The sequence below is a fragment of the Ursus americanus genome, chromosome 2 (assembly GCF_024610735.1).
Source record: "Ursus americanus isolate L20-20 chromosome 2, mUrsAme1.1.p, whole genome shotgun sequence".
In the NCBI taxonomy this organism is placed as follows: Eukaryota; Metazoa; Chordata; class Mammalia; order Carnivora; family Ursidae; genus Ursus; species Ursus americanus.
In genome coordinates, this window is record NC_142128.1 from 25,251,496 (window position 1) to 25,274,214 (window position 22,719).

Sequence of the window (22,719 nt, forward strand, 5' to 3'; positions counted from 1 at the left end):
CGGCACAGAGGGATTTTCAGTAGGGGATCCCCTTTGGGCCTCCCTTGCCTAGTGGCTCCTGTGATTTCCATTGCTAATATGGCCCATACCTGCCAGAGATATGATGTTATTCAACTTGTACCCTGTCGAAAGGTACTTGGACATTGACCCACACCTCTGTACCTTACCTTTCTCTACACATATACCAAGCTCTGTTAGACTCCATCTGGGCCTGTTTCTATAACCCTAGCATGAAAGGGGTCTTTCTTTTTCCTTATATTTTCATTGTAAAGCCCATGGCTCAGGGGCTCTATCTCTTGGCTCAAATCACTCCTCTGTTCTGGTTAGGAATCAAATTCTGATTCAAATGCCAACCAGCAGAATGGAATCCCTGTGGCCTCATAATAATAGACCTTATATGTGCCAGGCCTTGTTAAAAGCACTTCACAAACATTAACACGTTCAATTCTCACAATAACACCTCATCTTACAGATGGGAAACTGAGGCCCAAAGAAGCTGAGTAACTTGCCCAAGGTCACACCACTGGTAAGTGGCAGGGCTTTCAGCCCCTAGATTCCATGATCTTTACCACCATGCAATGTGTCCTTGTTTTCAAAATCGGCACACCCCACCTCCCACCCTTGCAACACCAGGCTGCTGCTCCCATGTCACCTCTCCTCGGACAGGGTCCGGGCTGCTGATTACAGCTGTCTCAACCACAGCAGGATGCTCCATCAGTGCATTCTCCACCTCTGAGGGCCCAATCCGGTACCTGTAGAAGAGCCTGTCTTTCAGAGAACACTAGATATGCAACCTCTAGGCCAGCCCAGAAGTTCAGAACCAGCCAGAATAAAGATTCAGGTTACCCTTTCCAGCCCAGAAACCAAGCTCACCCGCTGGAGTTAATGATGTCATCTGCCCGCCCCAGGTACTGGAAATAGCCATCTTGATCCTTGACTGCCCGATCTCCAAGGATCCAAAAATCCCCTCGAATGTTGGCTGCTGTCTTCTCAGGATTGTCCTAGTGACCACAGCAAGTCATAGTCACTGTAACTGCATAGCCGAAATCCTCTGCCCCAGGGCTGGCATGAACAGATTTGTAGATTGAACAACTACACATGATGACCTTGCTCTGGACCCATCAACCTCAGCCCTCAGGTGGACCAGGAACTTTCCCCTTTACTTCAATTATTGTACCCAGTGTCTCTCACCTACTCCCCAGGGTCCAGTCTGATGGATAATACTGATGCATTTATTCACCTATGCTCTAGGACACTATCTTGTAGTAAGCACACAATAAATGACAGCAACTATTGGTATTTCATTTATTATTTAAGTGATTATTTCATCATCTTGGTATCAGAAAGTGTGTGTTTGAGGTCTTCCCTGTCCATTTTTTCAATAGTAGTGCTCTTGGCTGACTTTTATAATCTCTGACTTCACCATCCATCCTCACCTGTACAGCAAGGCCATTGGACTTAAGGATCATCTATTTCTAATGTTCCAAGGTGTAAAGATAGGGATGATTTCAACTATATGGTGAAGTCTCAATGTCATGTCTAGCATAGCTCTAAAGGAGCTCAATGGCCTAGAGCAGGGGAGAGATACTTGGAGAGGGGCAGGGCTGCCCCTGGGAGAGTACTGTTGTATGTAGTTTGGGGGCAATAAACTTTTTTGGCATGAAACAGTTTTGGGGGGGTAGAAAAGGGTAACGGGAGAAAGATAATTCTTCAAAAGGAATCTTAGGGGTAGGTTAAAGATGGCAGGGGTGAATACCCAGTTTTTTCTCTCTGCAAAGTGCCCATTCTTGGACACTGGACACCACTTGTCCCATGTCCTGTCATGGTTTACCTCTTGGGAGGTACATAACTTTGCCCCCCACCATCCCTCTCAGAGTCCACTATCCCTATAGGGAACAGAGGGGAGGAGTGGGTGCCTTACCACATAGCCAGAGAAGATGCCTATAGGCCTGATGGGCTTTACCCTGATGCCCACATCTCCCTCCGTACCAGGGGGCAAGACCTTGCCCTTGTCGTCCAAGACCTGAAGGAGAAAGCAGATAGGAAGTAGATGCTGCATAACAGGAGGGGGCTGGAGGGGCAGCGCGGAAGAGCTGAGCTGGTCTGATGGAAGACCCTCTTGCTCCAGCGGTGACCAAAAACAAGAACCAAAAACCAGGGGGAGCAAAGAATTTTACACCTCAACCTCTAATCCATCTGCCTGGGATGGTTGAGGTAAAGCCCCCTATGGAGATTGGACCAGATGAGCTTGGGAAGAATCTTTTGTCTGTAAGAGCTCAGTAAATACAATAGCCTCCCATTATCTTTGAGGGCTATGAACTTGGGTATCAGACAGATCAAAACTCAAATTATGCCTCTGCTACCTTACTAGTTGACTTTGAGCTGCCTGAGCTCTACGTTTCAGTGCCTTCATTGGTCTAACCGGGATGATAACTAAGCTTATGTCACAGAATTGTATGAGAATGAAGAAAGATATTTTTAAAAAGTATTAAAAAATGATTATCAAAGTCAGGGGGATGGAGAAGGAGGCAATTACAAATAACACTGAATAGAGTCTAAGTTGTTACACTTCAGATAAATATACCTATGCACATAACCATAGGTACAAATTATATTTCTTGGAATTTAGCCCAAAGAAATAAGGGAAAAGAGCAAAATTTTAGCTAAGACATCTTGCTTGTTGTTTTAACTATGAAAATTTTGGAAATCATCCAGCAAAAGGCATAAAGAGTACTGGAGCCATATGATTTACTGCTATGTAGTCATTAAAATTCATGTTGTTGGTAGGTATTATTTGACCTGGAAAGATGGTCACCCAAGATTGTTCAAGATAAAAGTAAGTTACAAAATGATATGTCAAGATTCACCCTTATTTTTAAAAAAATGTATATATTTATAGAAATGGCTGGCTACTTAATTTGCTGGCTATTCAAAGTGGTTTTCTCTGGATGATAAAAATATGATTAACTTTCTTTTGTCTTCCTTCCCTCTCTCCCTTCTTTTCATCCTTATCCTTCCTTTTTAAATATCATTTAAATATCTTTAATTTCAATTATTTTTCCTTAGTGAACAATGTAATAAATAAATTACTGAAAAATTAGTGCATTCCCTATTTTTCCCTCCCTCCTTAGAGCCCCTAACAAACCTGCACACCATAATGGGGAATAGCAGTTCCCAGGTAACCAGGTTTGATTTTCATGGTCTTGGAAACTCTGCAAGTGAGTCCCTGCAGAAGATTGTTAGACAGATTGGCAAACCTCAGGAGTCATATGGTCACAGAAAAAAAGCAAAAAAAGATTTAGCAGAGCAGATCCTAACACAGTCTTGAAGTTGCCTTTTCGTTGGTAGATCCCTCAGTCCCCTGCTCCTGGCTCCCTCCCCTTTACTGGAACCTCCATCCTGGGGGTTGCACTAAATTGTTTGGAAAGCAATCTAACTGACCCCCCCCCCACAGGGAAAAGGAACTGACAGCCACATTTTAATCTCTTTAGAAGGAGCTATACTTTAATAAGGGACCGTGGGCCACAAAAGTCCTTTAAAACAATATAGGATTAAATTATCTCCCATAGGAGGGCTAGCTCTGCATGAATCCTAAAATGAATCTTAACAGAGATGCTGGTATTTAAAGGAACATTCCCTAAATATGGATTCTTCTGAAAGGTTAGAAGCCCTTGCCACACATCCACTGTCCTCACCCATATTTGCAAAGCTCTTTCACATCACAGTGCTCTCATCCATAAGCTCTCTCAGGAATCCTGCCAGGGGCACCCATTAACCATAGAGGGGTGTAGGATAAAAGAGTGGAGAGGAGGAGGCCAGAGGTACTGAGGGTCACAGGTAAGAGGCACTGGAAAAGTTGCTGGGGAAACTATTTCTCAGGTCGTTTTGATAAAGCAGCAGAGTATAGAATAATGTGAATTCACCTTGTGCTCAAGGGGCCCCAAGAGTTCCAAGAAGACATCTCAGCGGGTAAGGTGGGGGTCTTAGTGGGTTCTTCTCCCCATTCCTCACTTTAGTCTGAGCAGTTTAGGACAGAGTCTGACATGCTTGATAAGTTTAGGTCTCTGCTAAAATGTTACCCCATTACAGAGGACTTCCCTGAAAACCATAACAGAAATACCAGTCCCTCATCCCACGTCACCCACCCCCTCTCACCTCTTTCCTCTATAGAATGTCTCACTGTCTGCCATGTCATATATCTATTAGTTTATGTCTCAGCCCCCCCACTCCCACTAGAGTGTAATGTCCAGGAGAGTAGAAGCTTTGGCTACTTTGTTTTTGTTCAATTGTCAATAACTATTCCACAGTAGGTGCTCAATAAATATTTACCAAATAAGTGCATGATAAGTGGTAGCTCGTATTTTTATTATCAGAGAGCCTTTTGAAGCCCACCATGTTCACTAGCCCACGGTTCCCCTAGCAACAAGTACCGTTTCTGTCTGGCCATAGAATTCTCGGATGTCCAGTCCTGTCTGGGCCCTCCACTTCACCAAAGTGTCTGGAAGGAGGGTCTCTCCTCCACTGAAGCAGTTCTGTAGATGTGGGAACTTGTAACTGAAGAAGAGAAGGGAGGTAAATGTTCCCCCTGAGGCTCCCTGGAACCAAACTCTGTCCAGGCCTAAAGAGGTTTCCAGGTATTTTAATGATGAGGTAGGCTTCATGGGGTAACCCATGCTTAACGGGTCAGAGAGATAAGCATATGTGTATGTGGTGGAGGCAGGAAGATGGACCAATAAACCTGGAGGCTCATTCCAACCCCCAAAGCCCCATCACCTAGAAAGATCCTGTTGTACCAAGATCCGGTAAATGATGGGTGCTCCTACCAGGCTGTTGATTGGGTTGCTGGACAGCACCTGGAGGGAGAGAGCCAGCTGACACTAACCACCAGGTTAGGTGCCGAACTTACCAGCATGCACAGTGGTTGCAAGCATGGGCCCTGGAGTTGGGCTCTGGATTTAAATCAGACCTTCTTTATTCTGTCTATTTCAGGCCAAATTCTCAAGCCAAAAATAATAGAGAAATAACCACCTATCATTACAGAGAAAGGACCCAGGACTAATTTGGAACATTTTTGTCAAATCCTGGCTCACTGTTCCTGCCTCTTTAATGACTCAACCCCATTAACACACCTACAGAATTATGTAGACCCCCAGTCACCAAGGGAAGGAGGTCAGTCACTGTTGCAAATTGGACGTGTGGTCTTGGTTAAGTCACTTAACCTTCCAGGACTAGTTCTGTTAACAGATTAATTCCAGCCCTATTTTCCTAAAGCTCTTTTGGGGACATAATTCAGGTAGAAAAGTGCTTTGAAAAGCTAAAAGCACCAGGGCACCCGGGTGGCTCAGTCAGTTAAGCAGCCAACTCTTGGTCTTGGCTCTGGCTAGGGTCATGATCTCAGGGTCCTCAGATCCAGCCGCTTGTTGGGCTCCACACTCAGCAGGGCGTCTGCTTCAGGATTCTCTCTCTTCCTCTCCCTTTGCTCCTTCCCCTGCTCACATGCACACGCACTCTGTCTCAAATCAATTTTAAAAAGTCAGAAGTGCCTCTAAACAATTCAGTAGAAGTGTTATTAAAAATAGCTAATACTGAATACTTGCCAGCCCCTGTGCTAGCTCGTCGAATTCTCACGATAACCTCATGGAGTGTGTACTATCACCCACATTTTAAGAACGGAAAACTGTTGAGTCAGAGGGTTAAGTAATTTGCCCATAGAATCAGCAGGGAGTGGAGCCAGCATTTCTGGCCTGTACTTTTAACTGTGATGCAACACCACCTCCGTCCCATGTTTTGCTCTGTGCATAATTTATTACAAAGAGTGATTCAGGCAAAAATGTCTAGAAAAAATGATTAACATTAGCACATCACACGATTATTTCCTCCAAGTGTTCTTTTTAAGAAAAAAAAAAGATTTTATTTGTCAGAGAGAGAAAGCATGTGTGCACGTGAGCACAAGCAGGGGGAGCGCAGGAAGAGGGAGTGTAGGCAGAGGGAGAAGCAGGCTCCCAGATGAGCAAAGAGCCCAATGCCATACTCGATCCGGGGACCCTGAGATCATGACCTGAGCTGAAGGCAGACGTTTAACTGACTGAGCCACCCAGGCATCCCTCTGACTGTTCTTGATGAACTGGTACAAGTGATAAAAATATTCACATTTCCCTTATTGCTTTGCCTTACAGGAAGCTCAAAATGCAATCAGCTACTTATTTGCTATACTTCCCCTTACTCTCCTTAATTCCACCCCCTCAACCCACAGACATCTCCACCCTGTATTTTTCTAATTTGCTTTACAATTTTACATCTGTTTTCATGTTGCTGTTTTCCAATTGTGACACTTAATAAAAGCCACTTCAAATCCTTTTCGGAAGGAAGGAGTTACTCTGTTTAAATTTGTTTAAAACAGAATCTCTTGAGAGAATCCAGACCATGTCTGACTTTTTGACCTTTAAGTATGCCATCCATGCCTCGGTTTGCCATCAACAGCTTCAGAGACCTGGAGGCCCCAAGACATCGATGGCCCAACTCCCCATCTTTGTTGTAGAATCCAACATAAGGTGTGCCTTTGCAAGCAAAATAAACCCATTTCCATTGCTTTGTTGCTCCAGGGTCATGTAATATGTAGATTTTATTTAATGGCTATCCCATTAAGTTCCACAGGAAAAAGTCTGATACTCGACACCAAACCAAGAGCCCATTAAATATGTTTTGAGTGAACGAATGGCCAATGTTAACTGCCCCCTGAATATATTCCTTTTATCTCTATATGGGTCTCTCTCCTTTCCTAGACCAGGAGCTCAATGATGGCAAGGACCACTTCCATCTTGCTTACCTAATACTATCCATGCATGTGGCAAGAGTTAGTAAACATTTGCTGAATTGAAAGAAACTGCAATAAACTGGAGCGTGCAAACCTTGAGCCACCTCTGACCTGGTGCAAACTGAGTCCTGTCTTACCTTTAGAATGACTACTGGGTCAAACTTTCACAAAAGATGGATAAATGTGCATGCTCCTGCTGTCCAAGGTTCCAGAAACGAAGCCAAGATTTCAGTATCCAAGCTGTGTCTGATATGGTCCACATTATGTCAGAGGCTTGCAGGTCTATCCATAGGCTGAGAATATAGAAGAAATACGTGTACATACAAGTAGATGAGTGCATGCTGGGGTGGATGGAGCATGACTGTGTGTGGGGGGTAGGGGTGGGTGTGTGCATAAGTATGTGTGTGTGTGTTTGCAGCACTGTACGTACGTATAAGCAGGCAGGGGGAAGGAGAGTTGTTCTATCCACATGTCTTATTTCAAGAAGGAGTGAATATTCAGAAGGTGTGACCCCAGCTTACATGACCTAACAGATAATTGGGTCTCATTCTCATTTTATTCTCAGAACTTAGTACAGTTTTTGGCATGAGGTAACCACCCAGAAAATGTTTACTAACAAAAGACATCTAAGTGAATATTCTAAAAAGTGGCCTTGCTAGGTTCAAGTTTGGTCAGATAGACCTTTGGTTCTCTTTTCTTGAAGAATCATTAACTGCCTATGCACAGTTGAAGGTCCTGTACAGGGTGAAATGTGTCTCCTTTCTCTCTTCAGACCAGAAGCCTGTGTTACAGGAAAAATGATTTAGGCTAGACACAAAGAACTTCCTTGTGGCTGGGAATCATCATAGTATGTGTCTCTTACTGAAGATGATTAATATTTTCAGCTCTGTAGGGAAATTGGGTCATAGCCTATCGGGACCAAATTTTGGGGTGATGGGTGGAAATTTAATATCTTACTTACATTTAAGTGATTTATTACTCCATCTTTTAGAAAGTGCATTTTTACTACAGTTCTTCTATTAAATAATTTCTATGAAATAATTTAATTTTCTGGTACTACAGACTCATAGATGGGGCATTTAAGTTTTTTAGATTTTTTGCATTAAAATATTTTTCCAGTTCTAATAGACTTAACATAATAAGCAGGATATCCTGGGGTTAAAAAAGACCCTGAATATCTCTTATTATTATTGCATGACAACCTTGGCACAGTATTTTCTGATTGCATTTATGAGGTTGATACACAGTGAAAGAAAATTCTGAATTATAGGATCTGAGATCCAGAAGTTCTGAGATCTCAGTTCATTTCATTACAGTTGACCCTTGAACAACATGGGGTTGAACTGCATGGGTCCACTTATATGCAATTTTTTTTCGATACAGTACAGTACTATAAATGTATTTTCTCTACCTTATGATTTTCTTAATAAAATACTCTTTTTTCATGAATACTTTATTGTTAGAAGACAGTATATAATGCATATTACATACAAAATAGGCATTAATTGATTATATTATCAGTAAGGCTTCTGGTTAACGGTACATTATTAGTAGTTAAGTTCTGCGGTAGTCAAAAGTTATCCCTGGATTTCAGCTGCACAAGGGCTAGTGCTCCTAACCCTTGTATTATTCAAGGGTAAACTGTAATCCAATTACAGTTTCCACCTCAACAGATCTGAAAAATAATTTGATGCTGACAACCAAAATGCCCTCTTGGAGTGTGGGTGACATCAAAGCAAATTACCAGCATTCCAAAGGACAAGATAGAGATCGGACTAGAAGGGGGAAATGCATATATACCTTGTGCTAATCCTATTAGACACACAGCTCAAAGCACTGAAACGGTATGGAGATCCCAAGTTATCTGAAACAAAAATGTCCCACCAATGGTCACTAGATACCCAGCTTGCTAAGCCATGCTCTCTCTTGCCCCCCTTCCCAACTGTCTTTCTCAGAAGCACTAGATGGTAGCCTATTCAAATAGAATTGGATTTGAGCTCAGAAAAGTCTCAAGCCCTGGTCATGTATTTCTCTGTAGAAAGAAAGGGTTTGTCTTACCCAGCATCCATCTTGGCCTTCATGCCCAGGCTTGAGTGCGAATGTTCCGTCATCTTGGGAAGGCCACTAGTCCCACTGGTGAAGTAGATGGCAGCTGCTTCTTGGCTTCCAGTCTCCACACAGCAATGAGTGGTAGATGCTTCCCTGATAAAGACAGACTATCACATTCTCAGATCTCTCTGGGACACTAGATGTCCCGGTGACTCATCTCCTCCTACCTTTCCCCATGCTGGCAAGGGCAAGTCAGCCAACGTACTTCAGAAGGGGTGCTTATGAATGGTTAAGATCAAGGGATTCTGAGTCAGTCACACTTGGGCTCAAAAACCCCTCAGATTTGGCATTTTATGTGACTTCAGACTATTTAACTTCTCTGAGTTTCACATTCTGTATTTGTGAAATCAATATCAATCATCTGTAACACCCATCTCACAGAGTTACTGAGAAAATTAACTAACACAAAGAAAATGAGCAACTTGCTCGGCAAAACTCAATAAATGTTAACCTGATTGTTGTTGGGAGCCCTCGCATGATACCAGGTTAATAGTAGGTGCTCGTTTAGTATCAGTTTTCACAATACAACCTCCTCTATTCCCTTGACTTCCTTCTCTTGAACATCTCCTCTAGTGTCTCAATTTCAAGTCTCTCAAAGCTGGTTGCATGTCGTCTCCTTCTCTGACAGTTATCTTTAAGACTATGACATTAGAAAAAGCTTTTGTTCTCCCTAGGGGTTTCCTAAGGTTTGTGTCTCTAATGGAGGGAGTCCAGACATGTGACAGGGAATTGCATCCCTCCAGCCAAGTTTGCCATACACTGTTGGAAGGACTCATAGAGTCCTCTGCTTCAGAAGCCTAGCTTAGAGATACAGAGGGTGAGAAGAAGATATTCAGTATATCAGCCTCCTCTGTGTTTACCTCATATGCTCTTGGCCTCACCTGATTCCTGCCAGGTTTGCAGTAAACAGCTCTGGGCATTTCAATCCACTTGGTGGTGCTTTTGGTGTGGACTATGGCTGATTCACTTTCTGCCCCAGGATTTCTCTGTTGTCACAATGGCATGGGACTCTGAGCCTGCTCTGTATGCATGCATGTGCAGCCCAGAAGTATGGGGCAGATGATACCCACCCCCTGTACAACCCTCCACCAATGGAGCTCAGGTGCTAATGGCTCAAAGCTTGCCGGTCCTTCAGTGGATAATCCTAAGAGGCATTCTGTGATGTCCCTGCAGATTAAGCCCACTTATCCCATGCAGTGACTCGATAATAAACTCTTAAAGTAGCTTTTCCTTCATCCCTGCTTCACACTCCCCAGTCCCACGCTCTGCTCGTGGGAGCTCCCAAATAAAGCACCTGCACATAAGTGCTTTGTTCAGTTTCCACTTTTGGTAAAAACACAGGCTGAGACATGTAGATACTCACCGTAGTAGTGTCTTAAAGTCCAGCCATCCATCCTGGCTTTTCTCAGATACCAGTAGCTACGTTTTCAGAGAGGGGCAGTCAGAGGCCACGGTGTCCACTACCTGGGCCACTTCATCCCCAGCCACGATGGCCCTGGCTTTAGACACCTGCAGCCTATAAATAATGTCCTTGGCTTTCATTTGGATAGTTCCGGGCATGAAGACAAGGCCTAGAGAAGCCAAATGTCTTAGAGAGAACTGGGAGGGAGGGTTATCTTCTTCCCTAGAGAAGCCTGATATAAACAACCAGTGGGGAGCAAATGGGTGAAGAGGGGTTGAGGAAGGGATGACCAATGGGGATTCTCAATAACAAGGCACCAAAGATCAGACAGTGATTTTTGAGCACCAATTTCCTAGGTGTGTTAGAACTATAAGGGGTCTACCAGGACTAAGGAGAGAAACTTAGTTGCCTGATATCATGCCATGGACAGTCTAACACCCCCCCTCCACACACACACACACACACAATGCCCTATGGGAGTTTCCTGTATCCAAAGATTTTCATACAGTAATTAAACAAAGGAAAGGCTCTTGGAATTCTCCAACCTGCAACACAGGTCCTGCTTGAGGGCCTGGTTACTTCTCCCAGACCAGGAACATAGAATTTTCTTGGGCAAGGGTGCTCTTAGTTTTGTTTTTGTCTTCTATCTTGATAAGACTCATGTAATTTTGTTTATTCTTCTCATGAATAACTAGACTTATATTTCACCCTCTACAAAGCTTATTTCACATGCTCCTCCTCATGAACAGCTTTTACCCCGGCTCACTTTCTTCCCACTCTTAACACTTCAGGATCCACACTACAGACCTGTCAACCACCTCCAGTGTGTCTCCACAATGGCCATGTTGAGTCAGGCCCACAGAAGAACAGACACATGTCCCCCACTAAATTCTCCTTCCCTTTAGACCATAATCTTTCAGTGTGTCATCTTCCTTCTGTGGCCTGTTCACTCTCTCCATGGGGCCTCAAGTTCCTATGATTGTTTCTACTTCCTCTGATTACTCCTACATCTTGACCACACTTACATCTTCCTCCTTACTGATGAGAATGCCTGTTACATATGAGGGAGGCCAGGAAGGGTAGGGGTGGGAATGAGGGTAGGTTGTGCAGGCCTTTCTGTGGCTCTTTCTTACACTTCTCCACTTCTCAACTCTCGAATCTAAAGGTTGATGACTCTTGAATTTCTGTCTCCATCTCAGACGTTGTGCCTTTCAATGCAATCTCACTTTCCATCCCTTCTTTTCTCTTTCCCATACATATTTTTGATTGAGATATAATAAATATATAACACGATACTAATTTTAGGTGTACCACATAATTATTTGATATATGGATGTATTATGAAATGATTACCATGCTTAGTTAACATCTATCACCATGCATAATTACAAATTTTTTTTCTGGTGGTAACAACTTTTAGATGTATTCTCTTAGTGGCTTTCAGATACACAATACACTATTGTTAACTATAGTCCCCATGCTGCACATTACATCCCCAGGACTTATTTATATTGTAACTGGAACTTCTCATCCCTTCTTGAACATCACATGGGTACCCCAGCTCAACAGTTACCAAATTGAACCTGCCATCTTACCCTGACAGCCCCATACCTGCTTCTCCCTTTCTTCAGTGAAAGACCAAAGCATCCACCCAGTTGCCAGAGTTTCTATGACTTCTCCATCTCCCTGGCTTTCTCTATCATATGTCATTCATCAAAAAATAGTGTTCTGAGTCCTCCTAATTGCCTCTTAAATCCACCCACTTACCTCCATCTCCACCACCCCATCTAAGGTTGAAGCCAGCATCATTCCTTGTTTCCTGTCTGGGTTTCCCACACCCACTCTTGCCCTCTCTCATCCCATCTCTATGTACCATCCAGGGTGACCTTTTATGAACAGAGTATGATCATGTCCCTCAATCCATCCATGCTTTCCCATTCCTCACTGGAAAAGGATGCAGAACCCTCACCATGCCCCCCAGGGTCCTGCCCATCTTTCCGGGCTCGCTTGCCACTACTTTCTCCTTGCTGCCTCTAAACACACCGTTACCCTTTCAGGTTTTCTCATAATTTGCAAGCTTCCTTCCTCTCTGTGCTCTTCCTACTGCTTGGGGCATCCCTCTCTGCTTCTTCTCCTGGCCGAACCCCAACTTATCCTTCAGACCCCAGTCCAAATATCACTCCACTTAGACTTCAGTGACCCCCTCAGATTAGTCAGTTCAGGTCTCCTTTTATCACAGAGTTGGCAAAATTTTTCTGCAGAGGGCCAAACTGTAGATGTTAGGCCTTGTGGGCCAGATGCTCTCTGTCCTAACTACTCCAGTGTGCCATTATAGTGCAAAAGCAGCTACAGACAATATGTAAACAGGGCATGGCTATGTTCCAATAAAATTTTATTTACAAAAACAAGCTGTGGACCAGATATGGTCTCTAGGTCATCATCTGCCAACTTTTTTTCTTTCAATGGGTTCTTATAAAATTCTCATGCCACTTATCAAAATTGTGATTCAATAATGATGTGTGCAATTAATAGTTTAAAGGCTATCTATCTCCAAAGATCTTTAAGCCCCATGAATGTACAGACCATGTTTTGTCTACTCTATATTAGCAGCTCTAGCACAGTGCTTGGTGCACACTTTACTTAAGTAACTGGAAGAAGGGTGGTATTTCCATATGACGAGAGACCGCATACTATGTAGAGGAGACATCTTTTGGGAGGGGTGGTGGAATTTCTCTGCCATCAGCTTCACAAAGGAGATAGTGACCAGGCCAGGTGGTCAATTACCAACCTGCTCGCATGCAGCCCAGGGTCACCAGCCACCACTCAGGCACTCGGGGCAGCACCACCGCCACACGGCTGCCAGGCTGCAGGCCACATGCCCCTGAAAGGACACTGGCTGCCTGCTGGCTGAATTCCCTCAGTTGGCTGAAGTTCCACACTATTTCATCACCATCACCGTTCACCCACCACAGGGCTGGGCCCAGAGGTCGCTTACCAGTCTGAAGAAAGAGAAGATCTGCTGATCAGGGTGGGCTGGCACACACGCATGTAGAATCAATCCTGTCTTGGAATTGTCACGTCAATGCTTAGCAGACTTGTTGATCTCAGGATCCCCTCTGCACTCCAAAGAGCTTTTATTTATATGGGTTCTATCTATCCCTATTTTTTTATAATAATATTTTTTATTATATTATGTTAGTCACCATACAGTACATCCCTAGTTTTTGATGTAAAGTTCGATGATTCATTAGTTGCATATAACACCCAGTGCACCATGCAATATGTACCCTCCTTACTACCCATCTATCTATCCCTATTTACTATATTAGAAATTAAAACAGAGACATTTTACAAATGTGTGCTTCTACAAATAACAGAAGCAAACCATTATACATTACCACAAATATTATGTTTTAATATAGAGGTAAGTATACTCTCTAAAAAAGAAAAGAAAAGAAAAGAAAAAGAAAAGAAAAGAAAAAAGAAAAGAAAAAAGAAAAGAAAAGAAAAAGAGTGGTTTCATTTTACATTTTTGCAAATCTCTTTAACAGCCTTCCTTAACAGAAGACAGCTGGATTCTGTTATCTGTTTCTATCACTTTGTTGCAGTGTCACCTGCCATGGAGCCTCCGGAAATACCACTATATACTTGTCAGAGCATGACAGAGAAAAAGGCAAATATTATTTTAGATTTATTTACTTGTTTTCCCCTCTCTATGCATTTATTTTCGGTTTTCTTTTTTTATTATGGTTAAATATAAATACCATAAAATTTACCATTTTAACCATTTTTAAGTGTACAGTTCAGTGCTATTAAGTGCATTTGCATTACTGTGCAATCATCACCACCATCCATTACCAGAACTTTCTCATCTTTCTAGACAGAAACTCTGTCCCCATTAAACAAGAACTCCCTAGTTCACCATCCTCCCAGCCCCTGAAAACCAGCATTCTACTTTCTGTCTCTATGAATTTGACTGCTCTAGGAACCTCATATAAATGGAAACACACAACATTTGCTTTTCTGCTTATTTCACTTAACATAATATCTTCAAGGTTCGTCCTTATTGTAACATATGACAGAAATTTCATTTTTTTAAAGGCTGAACAATATTCCATTATATGGATGTGCCACATTCTGTTTATTATTCATCCACTGATCCTACCTTTTGGCTATTATGAATAATCCTGCTATGAACATGGGTGTACAAATATCTCTTCAAGGCCCTGCTTTTCATTTTCATTAATTTCCATGTATTTTTTTATTTCTTTTTAAAAAATTCTTTAAAGATTTTATTTATTTGAAAGAGATAGAAAGAGAGAGAGAGCATGAGAGAGAGAGGGAGAAGCGGACTCCCTGCTGAGCAGGGAGCCCGATATTGGGCTCGATCCCAGGACCCCAAGATTATGACCTGAGCCAAAGGCAGATGTTTAACTGACTAAGCCACCCAGGCACCCCGTATTTTTTCATTTCTTCTTTGATTTCCTGGTTGACCCATTCATTGTTTAGTAGCATGTTGTTTAATTTCCATGTATCTGTGGTCTTTCCAAATTTTTTCTTGGGGTTGACTTCAAGTTTCATAGCTTTGTGGTCAGAAAATAGACAAGGTATGATCTCAATGTTTTTGTACTTATTGAGGGCTGACTTGTGACCTAGTATGTGATCAATTCTGGAGAACGTCCCATGCGCACTTGAAAAGATTGTGTATTCTGCTGCTTTAGGATGAAATGTTCTGAATATATCTGTTCTGAATATATCTGGTCTAGTGTGACATTCAAAGCCATTGTGTCCTTGTCGATTTTCTGCTTACATAATCTGTCCATTGCTGTAAGTGGGGTGTTAAATTTCCCTACTAGTATTGTATTATTACCACTGAGTTTCTTTATGTTTGTTATTATTTGATTTATATATTTGGGTGCTCCCATGTTGGGGGCATAAATATCACAACTGTTAGATCTTGTTGGATAGACCCCTTTATTATGATATAGTGCCCTTTTTCATCTTTTGCTATAGTCTTTGGCTTAAAATCTAGTTTGTCTGATATAAGTATGGCTCCTCTGGCTTTCTTTTGACATCCATTAGCATGATAAATTGTTCTCCATCCCCTCACCTTCGATGTGCCAGTGTCTTTAAGGCTAAAATGAGTCTCTTATAGGCAGCATACAGATGGGTCTTGCTTTTTTTTTTTTTTTCCATTCTGACACCTTATATCTTTTGATTGGAGCATTTAGTCCATTTACATTCAGAGTAATTATTGATAGAAATGAATTCGGTGACATTTTCTTACTTGTTTTGTCATTGTTTCTGGAGATTTCCTCTGTTCCTCTCTTGTCTTGTCACTTTTGGTCTCTCCTTTGCACTTTAATATTTCTTGCAGAGCTGACTTAGTGGTCATGAGCTCCTTTAGTTTTCATTTGTCTGGGAAACTCTTTATCTCTCCTTCTATTCTGAATGACAGCCTTGCTGGATAGAGTATTCTTGGCTGCTGATTTGTCCATTCAGCACGTTGACTATATCAAGCCACTCCCTTCTGGTTTGCCAAGTTTCTGTTGGGAAACCTGCAGCTAGGCTTATGGGTTTTCCCTTGTAAGTTAGGGACTTCTTTTGTCTTGCTGCTTTTAGGACTTTTTATCACTATATTTTGCAAATTTAATTATAATATGTCTTAGTATTGGCCTGCTATTGTTGATTTTGATGGGAGTTCTCTTTGCCTCTTGGATTTGGATATCTGCTTCCTTCTCCAGATTAGGGAAGTTTTCAACTATTATTTCCTCAATTAAATTTCCTGCCCCCTTTTCTCTCTCCTCTTCTGGGACTCCTATAATACAAAAGTTGTTATGTTTGATGGAGTCACTGAGTTCCCTAAACAAGATCCTGCTTTTGATTCTTTGGGGTATATATCTAAGAGTGAAATTGCTAGGTTATATAGTAATTTTATTTGAAATTTTTCTAAGGAGCTACCACACTGTTTTTCATAGAGGCTGTACCATTTTACATATCCACTGGTGATGCACAAGGATTCCAATTTGTCTTAGTTTTGTTCTGAGATAGTTTTGATTTCACAGATTACCCTGAAAGAGTCTCAGGTATTCTCAGGGGTTCCATAACATAGTTTGAGAGCAGTACTACAAAGTCAGAGAAAATATAATAGTTAATTGTGTTAGATATTTAAAATTTCCTTAGAGTTGTACCATTTTGCACTTTTATGACCAGTAATGTGTAAAAGTGTCATTTTCCTTATAGTCCTGTCAACAGAGCATGTTGTCAAACTCGTATATTTAACTGAACTGGTAGGTAAAAATTTATTTCAGTGAAGTTTTAATTTACATTACCCTCATTATGAATGGGGTTGAGCATTTTTTCCTCATATTTAAGGGCTGTTTGAGTTCACTTTTCTTTAAGATTTTATTTTTAAGTAATCTCTGTGCCTAATATGGGGCTTGAACTCACAACCTCAAGATCAACAGTCACATGCTCTACCAACTGAACCAGCCAGGAGCCCCTGAGTTCACTTTTTTGTAAACTGTCCATTCATATACCTTGCCCTCTTATATATTTGGTTGTGTCTCTTTATTTTTTATTTCAAGGCACTCTTTTTATGTTGGGAATATTAACTCTTATGCTGTCATAGAAGTTGAATATCTTCCCTCAGTTGTCACTAGTTTCTTTATTTTGTTTATGGTGTTGTAGTGGTTTTTTAATCTTTATGTAGCTAATTTATTAAATCATTTCTTTTATGGATTCGGGATTCTGAGTCATGGTAGTAAAGACCCTCATTATTCTAAGGAGGTATAACTTTTAAACAAAAGCCAGAAATCTAAATTTTTATCTGAAAAATTTCAATTTTAAAATGCTGACTTATTATTTTTCAAGATTTTATTCATGTATTTGAAAGAGAGAGAGAGAGAGAGCTCATGTGAGTGCCCACATGAGTGGGGGGAGGGGCAGAGGGAGAAACAGGCTCCCCTCTAAGCAGGGAGTCTGATGTGGGGCTCGATCCCAGGGCCCTGGGATCATGACCTGAGCCAAAGGCAAACACTTAACTGACTGAGCCACCAAGGTGCCTTATTATTATTATTTTTTAAGAGTTCCTGCACCATGGGCCATCTTCACCTAGAGGCCCAGATTTGTGATCTGCACATCAAGGTTATGTCATGGTGCCAGGACCTCAGGCCAACATCATGGTATGACTCCCTTTGAGAGCCATACTCCACCTCTTCCCCTATATTAGCCAGGAATTCATCTATGCTCTAGAAAGGTGCACAGAACTTCAGGTGAAGGCAATGATGGGACTGGCAATGAATGGGGTGGAATTCTAGAAGTCCGGGGAAAGAAAGGAAACAGAAATTTCCACATTGCTTTCTTTCTCTGATAGTGGCCACCCTGCTTATACACCCCTAATGATAAGGACACATAATTTTCTGAGAAGACTGACTCAGTCTTTGGTCAGTGCTGATTTTCTCTTACTAAACTCAAATCTACTTTCTTTATGACCACAGCTCCCTTCTTCTTGTTTTACCCTGGGAGGTCACAACAGAGCATGTATATATAGCCAAACTGTGTCGGCTGCCAGGGCCGGGGTGGAGAAGTATTCCAGATTGATCCACCTGGCACCAGCCCCCTGGGGCTCCTTTCTGCCAAGCCCATGCTCTCTTGTTCCTACCCATGCTGCCTTCATGGAAGATGGACATCTTCATAGCTCATCACAGCACTTGACACATAAGTGCTCAATGAATATTTATGGATGAGTGGGTGAATTAATGAACTTTGTTCAACTTTGTGCCCCTTTTCCATCCCATTACCTTCTCCATGCCAGCCCAGTGATCTATCACATCACTGGCAAAGTTAAATTTGGCAGGGACCTCCTGGTGACCCCACTGCAGAGATGCCAGTTGCTTGGTATGAAGGTGGACAGTGCGACCAGACACCTGGGTCCCCCATAGGATGCAAATCTGCTGAAGTTTCCACAGCCAGTGCATGGTCAGACCTATGAAGTAAAGAGGTCACAGTGGTAAGTCTTTCTGGTATAGACTGCTGTAGGTCATCTGCTTAAGGAAATTCATTGCAACCTTACAGGGCTCTTCCAGAAAGGAATTTGTGGTGGTTATGAGTGAATTGGCACTCAGCATTCAGTTCTGTTTCCCTCTGGTGTGCCATTTTGCTAAAGCACAACAGCCAGTCTAAATCCTATTTCTCCAGCCCTTCTGACAGTTCTATAAACGCCCAATTTCATGCAATAAATACTTTGGTGTTTAAAATACCATGGTGTGGTAGATCAAATTGTTTTTTCCAACAATTGCCTCCTCCCTGTAGTAGGATTATGTGTCCGCATTGATTTTCATGTGACATGCCCAGTGCATCTAGGGAAGAGGATGTATACACCTCTCATTGACTTTGGCTTGTTCACGGCATATGCTTTGGTCAATGAGATGTGAGTGGATGAGATTGTGTAGTTGGTCAGGAACTCTTGCATTTCTGCTTTCTATTATGAGAGCAGCATATCCCAGATAGGTGCCATACCTTCAGCCTGGGTCCCCGGATGATAGTGCATGTAGACCTGAGCTGAGTCCTAACAGCCACAGCCAACACACAGACCATGAGAAAAGATATGTATGGGTATAAGTTCCTGAGATATTTGGGATTTTTGTTACTATGGTATATGCTGACTAATATAAACAGCATCTATTTCCTTCAACGGAATCTTGACTGAGATATCTCTCTTTTTCCAGGCAAAGAAAATTTTAATTTAGGGAGTGTAATATTCATTACAGGTATACCTCAAAGCAATAAAGCACTTTACTAATAGTATAAAGGATCTGTTATTTACCCTACTTATTAACAATCATAAATAAGCAAGTCTCTATCATCCATCAGTCTCTCAGGTGGCTATCTAAACCAATGACATTCAAAATTCTTAATTAACTGAGGTATCTTGAATACTATGCACCTAGCACATGGGGTCTAATACCTATAATTGCTTAAGAAATTATAGCTGTTATAATTATTGTTTTCATCTATGTGTTGGCCCCAGGGAAAGTAGTTCCAAGGCTGTGTAGGCTGGTTTCTGAGTTCCAACATGTGTACCTTGATGGGGATTGCAGAATTTAACTCTAGCACCTTTGATTCAAGGAACCCAGCTAGGAGTCCTGCCAACGGCTGGATTTTTTTCTAGGCAGCAGGAGCCAGAATGCTCAAGGTCTCTGAATACTTGTGTCTCCTCTCCTATTTTCTACACAAACAAGTGTAGATATCCTTACCATGCTCCAAGGCCCGAATAGTTATTGCCTTTGTACATTCTGGTCCCTCTCTCTTTCCATGCCTGGCTCTTGCTCATCTTTCTGGCCTCACCTCCCCAGACAGGCCTCCTTTCCTGACTGCCATCCAACCCCCTTTGACTGCCCTTTTCCCAGCCACCTCAGTCCCTCCCTTTGTTGTGCTAAAGACACTTTTCCTTTGCCCAGTGCTGCCTCCCCACTAATACCGGGCCCTTTCAAGGTTCCTAGGGATTCGATGTGAGACAGGAATCCGTCAAAATTCTAGAGGAAAACATGGGCAGCAACCTCTACAACATCAGCCAAAGCAACCTTTTTCATGACACATCTCCAAAGGCAAGAGAAACAAAAGATAAAATGAACTTATGGGACTTCATCAAGATAAAAAGCTTCTGCACAGCCAAGGAAACAGTCAAAAAAACTAAGGCAGCCCACGGAATGGGAGAAGATATTTGCAAATGACACTACAGATAAAAGACTGGTATCCAAGATCTACAAAGAACTTCTCAAATTCAATACACGAGAAACAAATAAACAAATCAAAAAATGGGCAGAAGATATGAACAGACACTTTTCCAATGAAGACATACAAATGGCTAACAGACACATGAAAAAATGTTCAAAATCATTAGCCATCAGGGAAATTCAAATCAAAACCACACTGAGATACCACCTTATGCCAGTTAGAATGGCAAAAATTGACAAGGCAAGAAACAACAATTGCTGGAGAGGATGTGGAGAAAGGGGATCCCTCCTACATTGTTGGTGGGAATGCAAGTTGGTACAGCCACTCTGGAAAACAGCGTGGAGGTCCCTTAAAAAGTTAAAAATTGAGCTATCCTATGACCCAGCCATTGCACTACTGGGTATTTACCCCAAAGAAAGAGACATAGTGAAGAGAAGGGCCATATGCACCCAAATGTTCAGAGCAGCATTGTCCACAATAGCTAAATCGTGGAAGGAGCCGAGATGCCCTTCAACAGATGACTGGATTAAGAAGTTGTGGTCCATATATACAATGGAATATTACTCAGCTATCAGAAAGAACGAATTCTCAACATTTGCTGCAACATGGACGGCACTGGAGGAGATAATGCTAAGTGAAATAAGTCAAGCAGAGAAAGACAATTATCATATGGTTTCTCTCATCTATGGAACATAAGAACTAGGAAGATCGGTAGGGGAAGAAAGGGATAAAGAAAGGGGGGGTAATCAGAAGGGGGAATGAAACATGAGAGACTATGGACTATGAGAAACAAACTGAGGGCCTCAGAGGGGAGGGGGGGTGGGGGAATGGGATAGGCTGGTGATGGGTAGTAAGGAGGGCACGTATTGCATGGTGTACTGGGTGTTATACGCAACTAACGAATCATTGAACTTTACATCGGAAACCGGGGATGTACCGTATGGTGACTAACATAATATAATAAAAAACATTTAAAAAAATAAATAAAATAAAATAAAATAAAATAGTAAAATAAAAAGGATAGAAAAAATAAATAAAATAAAATAAAATAGTAAAATAAAAAGGATAGAAAAAATAAAATAAAATAAAATAAAATAAAATAAAATAAAATAAAATAAAAATTGCAGGTTACTTTTCCCGGGAAATTTTTAGTCTCCTCCATAGCCCTGACTTCTAGAGATCAGTTAGTGACCCATCAGTCCACAATTCCTGACAATAGTATTCACCTGCCAAGTTCTTTGGGAAGTTTCTCTGGGGATCTCTTGGTCCACCCTCCTCCTGACCAGACAGCTCCTGAATCCCTACCACTTTTGAAAATTTTAATTTAGGGAGTGTAACATTCTTTTGAAAAGAATGCAGCTAATCAAGAAGTTACCTGCAGAATTCCCGTGGCCTTCATGGAGAGCAGAGCTAATCATTAACTGTCTTCCCTGCTGCATTTATGGAATGCACAGCCCCAGAGCCTTTCCAGGCAGCAGGGACAGTTCTTTTAATCCAGGGGACAAAGAGGAGATTTATGCCCAGGACTGATAGCAAGTTCTAGCTCCAACCAGGAAGAGAGAAATACAGCTCCCAGGGGTTTGATGTACTTTCTTTCACCTCCTCAACCCTTTCTTCACTTTCTCTTTTGATGATTCTGCCTCATCTCCTTTATCCACACTCACTCCATACAAGGTCTCACCCAGTATGGTAGCTTGGACCCCAACTGCCTTGCCGATGACACTCACATGTGTCTCCAGCCTGGATCTCTCTGTTGCATCCCAATCTGCTTTACTTCTCCCCTTGGATGTCTTTCATGCATGTCAAACATACTTTGCCCAAAGCTTAGCACCTAATATTCTCTGCCTCTGCAAATTACCCCCACTCCACCTATATTGTCTTGCCCAACTCAATGAATATTAGCTCTTCTGCAGTTCTGTTTGGGTCATAGAGTCAGAAAAACAAAGACCTTCCCAGGTCATCGAGGGGTTAAGATCAAAGCCCAGAGTGGAACAATATTTCCTTAAGGAAATCCCAGACCCAGGCCTAAAACCCTAATCTCCCAGTGGAATGGCTCTCACCTGCCCAAGCTGCTGACTGGCAGTGGATCCTCAGACCTGGAGACAAGAGCTGGAAAGCAGAGGGCTCTCAGCCTCTGAGACAGGATGTTTTCCAGAAACACTCACCTAAGAGAAAAAATATTGCAGCTGAATAAGAGATGTCTGACATTACAGGTCACCTCAGAACTTGTAACCTCCCTGATGGAGAAAGTGCCCCAATGCCACAGAGCTTGCCTGTCTGCTCTCACTCTGGCCATTATGCACCCCAAGAATCCACTCTTAGAGAGTTAGTCCTTTGAGGTGTTGAACATCAGTGGTTCATATGCTAGAAGGGCCCCCATGATCAGCAGGGATTGGGGCTCCCTAAATGCCGAGGTCTCTCATGAGACTTCGAAATGGACAAGATTAGGGTGCCAGGTACCTGGCAATGACTAATCACTGAGGGCACAAAGTAACAGAGACCCACATCAGGAGACATTTGATATTCCTAAATATCTCAGAATCACATTGTCATGAGTCTCTTTATTCTCTTCCAGGAAGTTCCCCCCAGGGTCTGCCCTAAATACCTCTTGGTGTTGCTGTTCTGTGCCCTCTCATTACCTACCTACAATGGGGTT

The 22,719-nt window shown here is 42.2% G+C and overlaps 1 protein-coding gene across 1 annotated transcript in view; it reads right to left on the minus strand.

Moving 5' to 3' along the window:
* LOC123775571 (acyl-coenzyme A synthetase ACSM2B, mitochondrial-like) overlaps window positions 1-22,069 on the minus strand; it is a 34,567-nt gene extending 12,498 nt beyond the window's left edge. Inside the window, 13 exon segments of the mRNA XM_045770889.2 lie at window positions 653-752; window positions 874-1,001; window positions 1,922-2,023; window positions 3,146-3,226; window positions 4,431-4,554; window positions 4,774-4,853; window positions 6,952-7,043; window positions 7,046-7,107; window positions 8,873-9,016; window positions 10,287-10,494; window positions 13,114-13,324; window positions 18,128-18,312; window positions 21,439-22,069. Of these exon segments, the coding sequence (XP_045626845.2) occupies window positions 653-752; window positions 874-1,001; window positions 1,922-2,023; window positions 3,146-3,226; window positions 4,431-4,554; window positions 4,774-4,853; window positions 6,952-7,043; window positions 7,046-7,107; window positions 8,873-9,016; window positions 10,287-10,494; window positions 13,114-13,324; window positions 18,128-18,312; window positions 21,439-21,502 (1,581 nt within the window). The 5' untranslated portion in view covers window positions 21,503-22,069.
* Between the last annotated feature and the right edge of the window lie 650 nt (window positions 22,070-22,719).